Source organism: Globicephala melas, chromosome 5, assembly GCF_963455315.2.
Source record: "Globicephala melas chromosome 5, mGloMel1.2, whole genome shotgun sequence".
NCBI classification, from domain to species: Eukaryota; Metazoa; Chordata; class Mammalia; order Artiodactyla; family Delphinidae; genus Globicephala; species Globicephala melas.
This window is the reverse complement of record NC_083318.1, coordinates 63,722,169-63,734,757: the sequence shown is the minus strand read 5'-3', so window position 1 is coordinate 63,734,757 and position 12,589 is coordinate 63,722,169. Positions and strand designations below refer to the sequence as shown.

At 41.2% G+C, this 12,589-nt stretch overlaps 1 protein-coding gene across 1 annotated transcript in view; it reads right to left on the bottom strand.

Moving 5' to 3' along the window:
* Positions 1-3,811: 3,811 nt before the first annotated feature.
* The window catches only part of KLB (klotho beta), a 34,715-nt gene continuing 25,937 nt past the window's right edge, over positions 3,812-12,589 (bottom strand). Inside the window, 2 exon segments of the mRNA XM_030881070.2 lie at positions 3,812-4,194; positions 7,059-8,202. Of these exon segments, the coding sequence (XP_030736930.1) occupies positions 3,812-4,194; positions 7,059-8,202 (1,527 nt within the window).

Genomic DNA, 12,589 nt, shown 5'->3' with positions numbered 1-12,589 from the left:
CCCTGCTAAACTTGTTTTTGTCCATTGTATTTATAATGTAATATTAATAGTTTACTTTGTTATGTATTGATTGTATGCTTTTTTCCTGCTAGAGTCTGACCTTCATGAAGATGTGGTCTTTTCTATCTTTTTTTCACTGGGATATTCCAAGTAAAGAACCTGGAAAAATGTCTGGCATTTAGCTGTTTGCTGAGTGAATGGTTCCCAGATTGCCAGGGATATTCAAGTTATGCAGATTCAGTAATAGTAATGGGACTAGAAAGATGTTTTGGAAGGTGTTGACAGAATTTGAGGGTTGAGGAAGTAATTTCCAAGTGGCAACATTGCAGAGGGATAGAGAGGTGTTACTGTTGAAGAGTGTCAGCATATAGGCGGTAGTAGCAGCTGTAGGAGTAAGTGTGATGCTCTCCAAGAGTGAAGTGGGTGGTGTGAGACCTTCACAGCATTACTATTGCAGTCTGGTTGTAGCTAAGGAGTTATTTCCATTCAGTAATTTGGGTGTGGTAAATGAAAGTCTAGTTCTCCCCAGGGAAGACCTCCACGTTTTCTGTGTTTACTATGGATAAGCACATGTGTGTTTTTTCAGTTTTGAGGTGTAGGAGTCCACGTTGTATAATCAGAAAACATACTCAGGAGTAAGTTACCCAGTTGGCACACAGTTTGGGAGGATGGGGGAGGCAGTGTTGGGGCACAACCCAGTTACAACACCAAACCCATTCACATTCCACAGTTCTTAAAACTGACTAGATTGTTAGTTGAATATAAATAATCAGCATAAACCGGTTTATTTGGAATAAATTACATCGAGAATTAAATACCTAGTCACAATGTACTGACCTCATTTTCCAGAGGCTCTTTAAACACCATAGTTGTGATATTTCCATATGTATCAGACTTTTCAGTGAAAGGTAACATTGAATACAACAGTAATGTAACAATATACAAAGTAACACAAGCTACATTTTAAGATGATTTTCTTTCAAGTCTCAGAAAAGCTTAAATTTAAAGATCTTACCCTGTCAAAAGCTATCAACAGTTCTTAGTTGACCCTTTGATTTTAAAATGAGTTTAAGAAAAACCTGAATAGTAAATATAATTGATCATGAGCCAGTTTTAATGTTTACCTAGGGACTTTCATATGATGATGGCTTAAACCAGTGGTTAAGACTGCACTTCCACTTCAGGGGGCGGTGGGTTTGATCCCTGGTCAGGGAACTAATTCCCATATGGTGTGGCCAAAAAAAAAAGTAAAATAATTCCCAAGTGTCCATAAAAAAAGGGAAGAGGGTAAGCATTGGGTTAGGGACTTTACTCTTAGCAAGAATTTATGGCAAGGCAACAAATTTAAAAAAGGGGGTCACAAGTCAAGCTTAAGCACTAAATGTAAAGACAAAATAATGCTGTTTAGTGGAGTTACAAACAATGAATACAAGATACTTTAGTCAAAACACAAAGTAGAGACCATAAAAGCAAAATCTTAATTCTAAAGCTTTGTTATTCCTATGACTGAATATGCATTTCTTTTTCAAAACCTTGGACGTTAGAGGTTAAAGAGTTGATGAGTTGCTCAACTGATAATCCATAAAATTAAAATAATTGACTAGTTATTGTAATTGTGTATAGCCTCAAGGCCAATAACTAAGTGGTTCTCAAAAAGAAAATACAAAAAATTCCTTGCATAACCTAAAATCTGCTAAGTTAGAAGGAGGGGTGCATTTGGAACAAGGAGAATAGAAGAACACATCTGCCAAATTTTACTATTTGAATTTGGCCAGCCAGAGAGGAAATTGATGTCTCATCACTTTTGCATTTGTTTGAATTGACCAATTGTTATTTGTATCTTTGAAACTTAATGCTGTTATCAACTAGTATCTCAGTTATGTAGGAAATAAGAGCTTTCCTTTGACTTTTTTTTTAGATTTATTTATATTTACTTATTTTGGGCTGCGTTTAGTCTTCGTTTTTTTTTTAAATGAGTGTTTGCTCCTTTTTTAAAAATTCATTTTTTGGCTGCATTGGGTCTTTTGTTACGCGCAGGCTTCCTCTAGTTGCGACGGGGCCTACTCTTTGTTGTGGTGCTCGGGCTTCTCGTTGCAGTGGCTTCTCTTGTTGCGGAGCACAGGCTCTAGGCACGCGGGCTTTAGAAGGCAGGGTCAGTAATTGTGGCACACGAGCTTAGTTGCTCTGCAGCATGTGGGATCTTCCCAGACCAGGGCTTGAGCCTGTGTCCCCTGTATTGGCAGGTGGATTCTTCACCACTGCACCACCAGGGAGGTCCCTCCTTTGACTCTTAAAGTCAAAATTCCAGGAGAGTAGACAATGGTTAGTTATTTAAATACTGACTCACTTAAAGAAAGAATGTGTATAAATGCGTTTAGATTCAGGTTTTCTTCCAACATTGAGAATACAGTGAATGAATATTAAGCATAGAGTTCAAGAAAGTCAAACTGCAAATTCAGGTTTAAGAATTTGCTTAATCCTAGTTTCAAAAGTTGCAATGTAAGAATAGTTTCCACTTATGCAGACCACCAACGTTCTGAATTGTGTCCAAAGAGACACAGTTGAGAGGTCCAGATATGGCTGCAGTCAACAGGTCTCTGTGTGCATGTGTCAGAACAGTGAAGCACTTCAGGGGAGAGAGCAAGTCTTACGGGATAAATGGTCCTTTGGTAACTTGATAATTTAAAACTTTTCGTCTTTTTAGAATGTTTTAATTTTCCTAAGTATGATACATCTTGTCACCTCAGAAAATTCAAGTGAAGAATAATGTCAATTTGTCTAAAGAAGTTGCTGTACGTGTACGGTGAGGTTGAGTGACTTCCCTGTTGGGTCTAGCTGTTTTTTTTTTTTGCGCAGTACGCGGGCCTCTCACTGTTGTGGCCTAGCTGTTGGGTCTAGCTGTTTTTTTTTTTTGCGTAGTACGCGGGCCTCTCACTGTTGTGGCCTCCCCCGTTGCGGAGCACAGGCTCTGGACGCGCAGGCTCAGCGGCCATGGCTCACGGGCCCAGCCGCTCCGCGGCATGTGGGATCTTCCCGGACCGGGGCACGAACCCGTGTGCCCTGCATTGGCAGGTGGACTCTCAACCACTGCGCCACCAGGGAAGCTCTCTTTTTAATCTTAGTCATCTGATATTTAACGTAAGATGCGTTTTGGAAATTAAATGTTATTTTTAAAAAGTCATTTGGAAAAAGAGAGACCTCACAAAATTAGATGTTTTGTGAGTGCTTAATTTAATTTTTATTGAGAAAAACTAAGGGATTGATGTGCTACAGTCTATATTGTAACTGGCTATACACAAGCACTACTTACCCTATTTTTTCTTTCCATTTGAGAAACACCCTCACCAAAGGGGAAAGCACCTTGTTAGAAGTGACAGAATTTATCACTGACTATCCTGTGTTAAGAGTTAAATCTCTGCTATGGAGTTTTTAACAAAGTTGCACTTTTTTCAAAACAATTTCTTTTATCATAAGTAGCTATTGGTATTCCTAGAAAAAAACTGTAGAATAATGATAGGAAACAGCTCATCAAACTCCATGAAACAATGTATCAGATAATCCTCATACCTTACCTTCTAGGGAAGCCTTTACCTTAGATCCAAGAACTGAATTCACTGATGTTAACACATAAGGGAAAATTTGAACCACATAGCGGAGACATTTATTGTCATTACCTTGGCTATCACTAATATCTCAAAACTTGTTTTTCTGCAGTATAGGTGTATCTTCTGTAAGTTACCAGTGTATGGAACTGGAGTGAATTTTTAATCTTTTCCATCATGCAGACAGAAATATGGTAGGATCAGCTTAGCTAAGAACTCTCATGGCCTTTTTTTAATGGTATGTGTTGTAAGTTCTTTGCTTTCCAAAATTTTCTTCTCTTTCGCTTATGAAAAACGGTAATTGATAAAAGTAGAACCAGGGTGGAGAAGAAACAACATCCAAAGAATATCAGTGGTTTCTTCTGTACAAGAAGTAAGCAGACAATACACTCTGTGTTTCTTTGAGTCTGACTGCATCTAGGACTACTGTTCTTAGAAAGGAAGCCATTGTTGCTGATCAGTCCATTGTAAAACTGGATTGAGGATTTAGCTTTGAAATCAGATGTGAAGAATCCAAATCTGGGTCTAGATTTTTCTTCAGTCAGTTTGAATACATAATAGCCTTTGATTTTGATTTTATCAATCAAGTATGCTGAAAAATATCAGAAATGAACATTATTAATCATAAGTGGACTATAAAATATCTTTGAATAAGAATTTAGTTTTCATTGAAACAATCTGAAACTCGTGCCCATAAAATGCGATTTTCATTAAAGGTTTTTTTGACATTCTTTTATGATTTTAAGAAGATGAAAGTATGTGTAATGCTGTAACTTTAAAAAGAAATTTGAAGTAAAACTTTGATCTATAATAATACAAAAACACCTGGAGGAAAAGCAGATTTAAGAATTGGAGCCATGAAGCTCAAAGGACTTACTGTTACTTTTGTTCCTAGTGTCAAAAGCAGAAAAATCTTGCCTATTTGGCCTGATTTTAAATCTCAGATGTGCCCTTTGTGCTGCCCAATAACTACACTTGGTTTCCCCAGCTATTTACTCTAGCTCTCCTCAACTTTTTTTAAATAAATATATTTATTTTTATTTTTGGCTGTGTTGGGTCTTTGCTGCGTGTGGGCTTTTTCTCTAGTTGTGGTGAGTGGGGGCTACTCTTCGTTGTGGTGCCTGTGCTCATTGCGGTGGCTTCTCTTGAGCACGAGCTCTAGGCACGCGGGCTCTAGAGCACAGGCGCAGTAGTTGTGGCACACGGGCTTAGTTGGTCCGCGGCATGTGGGATCTTCCCGGACCATGAAGATGCAGTCTCTCCTGCATTGGCAGGCGGATTCTTAACCACTGTGCCACCAGTGAAGCCCTCTCAACTTTTTCACACCTTTCTGTCCTCAAACTGATAGACCCTGCTCTGTCATCCTTGCTTTGAAGTGATGACCTTCCTCCCTACTTCTGCTGAACTAAAGCTCTCAGGAGAACTTCAGTCTCCTATAATCACATCTACCCACCTACTGGCATCTGCACTGGTATTCTGCTTTCTCTCCTGTTACTATGGATGACGTATTCATGCTCCTGGAGGAAGCTGACTTCTCCACTTACACATTCACTAAGTTTATTCTCGTCTACTCAAGGACATCGCTCCATTGTTCTTTCTCTTTTCTCATGTATTTTCCCTCACTACTGGATCATTTCCATATAAATATGCTATAACTTTGGTATCTTAATAAGCAAAAACAACAACCTCCCTTGATTGTACATCCTCCTCTAGTTATCTTTTACAGCATTGGCTCCTGTTTAGTCTTTTTTTTTAATATATACTGGTTTCTCAGGGCTCAGCCCTCTTCTCTATGCTTGCTTTCTTAGTGATCTCCTTCAGCTTTATTGTTTTAAATACATCCATTTTCTCTTGATTCCCAAATTTGTGTCTCAGCCCCAGACCTCTCCTCTGAACCTGAGGTTCATATCTGTTAGCCTACTTGACATCTCTAATTGGATGTCTAAGAGACATCTCAAACTTAACCTTTGCACAACAAACAACTCATCTCCAAAAACCTGTTCCCCAACCTGATAAATGGCCACTCACCCTTTTAGTTACCCAAGCCAAAATGTTGGAATCATCTTTCTTCTCTCATACCCACATCCAATCCTGTTTGACTACCTTCAAAATACATCCAGAACCTGGCCACTTCTCACCATTTCCACTCTTAATAGCCTGATCCAATCCACTGTTATCCATACCCAGACCAGTGCAATTCTCCCTGTAAATTCTCCTTTACAGTGTATTCACAAAGAGTAACCAGAGTAATTCTTTTAAAGTGTGAGTTGGAGCATATCACCCTTCTGTTTAAAATCTCCTAGTCTTCCTATTTCACTCAGAGCCACAGTTCTTACAGTGGCCTACTAAGCCCTACCTGATTTGCCTCTTCCCTTACCTCCTTGACCTCATCTTCAGTTACTTTCCCCCTTGCTCATTATTTTCTAACTATCCTGACCTCTTTCCTGATCCTCAAATAGGCCAGGCATGCTCCAACATCAGGGCTTTTGCATTTGCTCTTCTCTTACCTGGAACACTCGCTGCCTCACTTCTCTTTGAGGATCTTTGAGGTTCCCAAGCCACTCTATTTAGAATTGTAACGACTCTCCTGTCTCCCACCCTGAGGCACCCTCTTCTCTGCTGTTTTTTCTCCACAGACCTTTTCACCCCTGACATGCTATATCTTATACTTGTTTGTTGACTCTTATTCCAGAAAAATATAGGCTCCATAAAGGACAGTAATCTTTATTTTTGTTCAGTGGTGGCATAGTGCCCAGAACAGTTTTTGCCCAGATCAGTTTTTGCCCATACTAGGTACTCAATAAATATTTGTCAAATAAATGAATAAATTTCTAGGAACTTTTGCAGCTTCAACAAATTGATCATGAACTTTTAAAAATAATATTTTTTAAAAATGTGATATTAACCGATGCTGGGAGGAGTATGTGAGATAAGCACTCTCAAACACTGCTGTTTATAATATATGATCCAATAATTCCATGTTGGAGAATCTATCCCAAGGAGATCATTAGAAATGAAGACAAAAATTTATATACAAAGATACCTATTTTTTAGTAGTTGAAGAAACACCTAAGTATCAAACATTAGAGAGGTGGCTAAGTGCACTGAGATATGTCCCTATAATGAGATATTAAGCAACCATTAAAATAATGTTAACAAGGAACTTTTAATGACATAGAACACATTTATAATGTGATATTAAGAAAAAAGTTGCCTACAAGACTATATTGTAGTATGAGCTCAATTGTATTAATGATATCTAGTCAGCACGAGTCTAGGCACTTTTTTCGGGGGTGTAAGATTTCAGGTTTTAAAAAATATTTTTCTGTACTTGCCAAATTTCCCATAATGAGCTGACACTGTCTGTCATTAATGAACCTGTTCCCCTCATTCTTCTGTTCATATTATCTGGGAATGTCATACTTCACTGTATCTGAAATAGCCCCCGAACCTCACCTTTCAAAGCCTCCTGAATGTATTTCTCTAAGTAGTATTTTCGGAGTTCATCATTTTCCAGAGACTGGTCGTCGATGCCACTGGCCGTGATGTAAACATCCACGTCTCCATAGTTCCTCCGGATCCACTTCAGCACCTTGCGCTCTCCCCAGGGTATCACGGCCAGGCGGGTGGGGGAGCTCAGGCAGGTGATGTCCTGCAGAAACTGGATGTCCCTGTCCGCGTCGTAGTTGCTGCCGTTCTGCCGCTCGTGCATCACGAACCTGGTGGTGAAGTGGTTCAGGGCGTAGAAGTCTGCAGTGCCCTTGACCAGCCTCCTTTCCTCCTCGGTGAACTGAGGCAGTGCGGAGCGCGTGAGCCCTTGCCTATTCTTGGAGGTGATGTACTCCCTCATGGCCAACGGGTAGTCCCCAGTCTTGAAGAGGGGTTCTGCGAACCAGGCGATTTCGAACTGGAGGAAGCGCTCGGCCGCCTGCCAGTGCGAGTCCGCATAGGGATTGGCGGGTTCGGCCCAGTCCGAGTGGAGAGACAGCGACACAACCCCACGCTGTGCAGGCCTGTACTGCTGGTCGTAGAGGTGCCAGGCCAGGGCGTGGGCGATCATCAGGTGGTGGGCTGCCCAGTAGGTGTCATTACTAGAGCGGTCGTAGATGTCACTCAGCCGGTTAGGCTCGTTGATGGTGATCCAGAGCTTCACGAGGTCCCCCAGCTCCTGGAAGCACAGGTCGGCATAGTCCTGGAAGGCCTTGGTGGTTGACCGGTTCAGCCACCCTCCGCTGTGCAGCAGAGGTGCGGGGAGGCCTAGGTGGGCGTGGGTTGGATAGTACAACGTGACCATTGAGGAGATGTTGAGCTTTAGTCCCTCACTGACCACACACCTGTAGTACCTCAGAGCCTGTCGGTTAACCGTGGACAGGTTGCCAGTGGGAAGGATTGAGGGCCAGTCCAGAGCAAACCTGTAGTGGGTGACTTTCATTCTTGCCAACATCTCAAGCTGTCTTTTGACACTGACAAAATCCGTGCATTGAGCTGGTCGTGTTTTCAGCCTCACTCCTTCCACTCGGTGCAACATTCTGTTGCCTGTCACATTCCATACATACAGGTGAGGATCGCTGAACTGTGGGGAGGAAGCCACCGACTCTGGCTGTGAAAAACAAGCACATTCAGGTAAAGCACACCCTGGCAGACAGACTTGGCATACATCCTCTGAGAAGAAGAGCCTGATCTTATTTTGCCTCTCACTGACAACAGAGAAAATAAATGATGCACATGTCCTTCATAACAACATATGTCTTCCTGCTATTCTGGCGATGTCAGAAAAAAGGCCTGATGGGTTATCCTCCCTCTCAGCCCTTGAAATTTACTGGGGAGACCAGAAAATGTAGAGAAGGAACTATACCCAGCGCTTGCCTTGGAAAACAAGTTGTCTTTCAGAAAACACCGAGAAGGGACTTTGCTGGTGGCACAGAGGTTAAGAATCTACCTGCCAAGGCAGGGGACATGGGTTCGAGCCCTGGTCCGGGAAGATCCCACATGCAGCAGAGCAACGTAGCCTGTGCACCACAACTACTGAGCCTGCTTACCTAGAGCCCGTGCTCTGCAATAAGAGAAGCCACCGCAATGAGAAGCCCGCGCACCGCAACGAAGAGTAGCCCCTGCTCGCGGCAACTAGAGAAAGCCCATGTGCAGCAACAAAGACCCAACACAGCCATAATTAATTAATTAAAAAAAAAAGAAAACACTGAGAAGCTGTTTTCCAGTTTGTCGGTCCTAAAAACACAGTAATGTAGTAGGGGTCTCTCATGTGATTCCGTTCAAATGCATCAGGAAATTGGCTTAGTCCTCTCAGTTAAAAGGAGTCACAAAAGATGGACCTTCCAAACCCTGCCATAAATTGAAGGCAAAGTTAACATTCCAGTTGTCGAGGATTTCACTGAGATAGGCACTTGGGTTTAGAGGGGACTGGTTGACCCCAGCCACGTTTCCTAAAAGAGGACAGTGGGACAGGGTGGGGAATGACCCCTTGCATTTGCTGAAGGCATCTCTCTAACGCACCTGATTTGAAAAGTCCCAGTGATATCACATGTGCATCATTCTGTTTCTCCCCCACCCATGTGCCTGTGAGAACAAAGCATTTATTCATCTAAAGGGAGAATACTCAACACCCTCCTTATATAAGGTACTTGAACTATGAAAAGAGAGGACCCTAAAATAACCGTGAGAAGCTCCCAAGTTGACTCTTGGATCTGATGGCGTCCCATTCCCTGCCCCTCTACCAGGGAGAGAGCCCTGGATTCCTGTTCTAATTCTGTCCCTTTAAAACTCAAGGCTTGGCAACTCTGTATAGTGACAGAGCAATCTCACGCACCTCACAGGTGTGATCTGGCCAACTGCTCTGTCAACTCTAAAGCACTCTACAAACATAAGGTACTTATAACTTGGGTTTAGTTTTCCTTGCAATAATTGCCGGCTAGGCCCTTGAGTCTAAATTAAAACAGAAAAGGGCTTAAGAAAAACATATCCAAATTCAAGCTTAATTTAAAAAAGTAAAAGTTCTGAACTTGTTTTAAAGTGCTTTTTCTTCCCATGACTGAATTTAAACACACCTGGAATAAATGGGTAATTAACCTTTGGTAAATACTTTCCCTCTAATTGTTTTCTCGTGTGTCATCTTTCATAGTCTAATTACAAAATCATATCATTCCCACTTGCCATCTGCCAGCCAGTTATCTAGAACATTAAACTGAGAGAACATTGATCATGTGAGCATTAAGGTAAATCTGTATATAATTATTTGAGTAAAACCCTCCTAGCCTAGATGGTCAGTTCCAGTGTTTTGAAATCGCAGAGCATCATGATATTGAAAGGGTATTTACAAAGGGAAATCCTGCCATAAGGTAAGGCAAGATCAAATGAAAAATCTCTTACTTTTTTTTTTTTTTTTTGGCCAAGGCACGGTTTGCAGGATCTTAGTTCCTGATGTGGGACTGAACCGGGCCACGGCAGTGAAAGCGCCGACTCCTAACCACTGGACTGCTAGGGAATTCCCCAAATCTGTCTTACTTTTAAAAATATCCAGAAAGCATTAGTCTTAGCCAGTGTGTGATTAATCTGCCAATAGATATAGTTAAAGTATTGCACCCTGATCTCAACCCTGGCTCCCAGAGCTTGGTTCTAAAGTTCTATTTTCCACTAAAAGGATCCTGGGGTTTTTGGAGTAATGGCTTTTTCCAGGTCTGGGGCACGAAAAGAATGAAGTGATGCTGGTACATCTTGTGCCAGAAAAATAAGGAAGTGCTTAAAACCTAAAAGGGAAATGTCAAAAAGACACAGGAGCAGCTTGAAAGAGTCCCATTGGCCAAATTTGAGAAAATTTGAGTAGCAAAAGGCCCAATGAAACAATGACAACAATGAATTATAACACATTGAATTTAAAAGAATTCACCTAATAAATATAGAAGGAATAATCTAATTAGAAATTCACCATTTTGCAATCTACAAAGTAATCATTAATTCAGGCAAGGTTATTGTATCAATGTTAAGACCACTGGTTAAATGTTGTTGGGGAACAGGATATTTATATGGTCTCAAAGTATCACCATCAGATTAATTCTTAATTACAAATGGAAAAGGTACTTTTCAGTTAAGAGATCTGGCAAATGCCACCTTAACCAAGAAATCTGGTGACTATTCAACTAATGTCTTCAGTAATGAAACAAACTGATTTTATGTGCCTCCTACTTTGATGTATGGGAAATACACAACATCATCTATGTAGTATTATTTCCAGAAATGCTTAACTAATCTAATAAAGAAACAGAGAAATCCATGAAACACTCTACAAGCAACTGGCCTGAACTCTTCAAAAATGTCAATACCAAGAGATTAGGGGGATTGCTCTGAATTAAAAGGCTAAAGATACACAACAACAAATATGTGTTCCTTATTCATGATTTAAAAAAAAAAGGTTTTTTTAATCTATAAAGGACATTTTGGGGACATTTAGGAAAATTTTAATATGGATTATATGTTGGATTATATTGAATAAATATTAAATTTCCTGAGTATGATAATAGTATGAGATAGGAGAATGTCACTGTTCTTAGAAGACATATGCTGAAATATTTTGGGGTAAAGTATAATGATGTCTGCAACTTTTTAATGGTTCTGAAAGAGTGAGATAAACCAAACATGGCAACATGTTAACAATCAGCCAATCTTGATGAAGGGAATATGGGTGTTTATTGTACTAGTTTGAAATTTTTCAAAACAAAATGTTGGAGAAGAATATTGAAGGATGGGCTTCCCTGGTGGCGCAGTGGTTGAGAGTTCGCCTGCCGATGCAGGGGACACGGGTTCGTGCCGCGGTCCGGGAAGATCCCACATGCCGCGGAGCGGCTGGGCCCGTGAGCCATGGCAGCTGAGCCTGCACGTCTGGAGCCTGTGCTCCGCAACGGGAGAGGCCACAACAGTGAGAGCCCCGCGTACCGCAAAAAAAAAAAAAAAAAAAAAAAAAAAAAAAAAGAATATTGAAGGAAAAAAAGGTTGGAGGAAAATAAGATGTGTGTGGGTAGGCATAGCAATATTTTTAAAATGTTACTTTCACTTTATTAGTCTTCCTATAGAGAACATCTACTCTTTTGCCTACCCATCATCTTTTCATACATCATCTGGCTGAGTTTTCATAATGCACCCTAATTTTTCTTGGCGAGCCACTCATCCTCACTCCTGGTTTAAGTTCAAGGGATGCTGACTCCTTGATGGGCTCCAGGTGTGAGCAAGAAACCCAGGCCTGATTGATCACAGAATTACTTTCCCCTGACCCAAGTGATCAGCTCTTTCTCTGAGTAATAGGAGTAGGGTCCTCAGAGGGGGCAGACATTCACAGTGTCAAACACTGGGGAACAGATGGGTCTTCAGAGGAAGCAGGAACTTACAGGTTGGGTCATGTACAGGCTGGAACTCTTGTCTCCCCTGGGGCCTCTCTTTGCTGGGTCTGGAATTTTGGAAAATATAAACCTACTTGAAGTGGTATGGAAAAGATGGCCTGCCTGTGCCATGTGGAGGAGGAGATAGACACTGGGTAAGTAGGTGGCTCTCCAGGGGACACAAACTGAAGGTGAGTCACTGTGTTTATATTACTCTCTGTATCTTTCCCCCTTTTATCACCTCTGAGCCTTTACTAAAGTCTTATTTAAATATCGATAGGGGTTGAGATTCATAACTTTGCCCACTAATGGTTTGGGCCCTTTTGTCTGGTCCTATCACTTGCACATCTTGTTTTTCCATATGCTTCTAGAATACAGGTAATAGTGTGATATTGTGGGGTCTTATAGCATAATGGTCAGGAGACAGACAAATCTGGGTAACCCGGACAAGTTATGTAACCTACCTAAACTTCAGTTTCTTTGCCTATAAAATGAGGTTTGTTTTTTTTTTTGAATTTTATTTTATTTTGCAGTATGCGGGCCTCTCACTGTTGTGGCCTCTCCCGTTGCAGAGCACAGGCTCCGGACGCGCAGGCTCAGCGG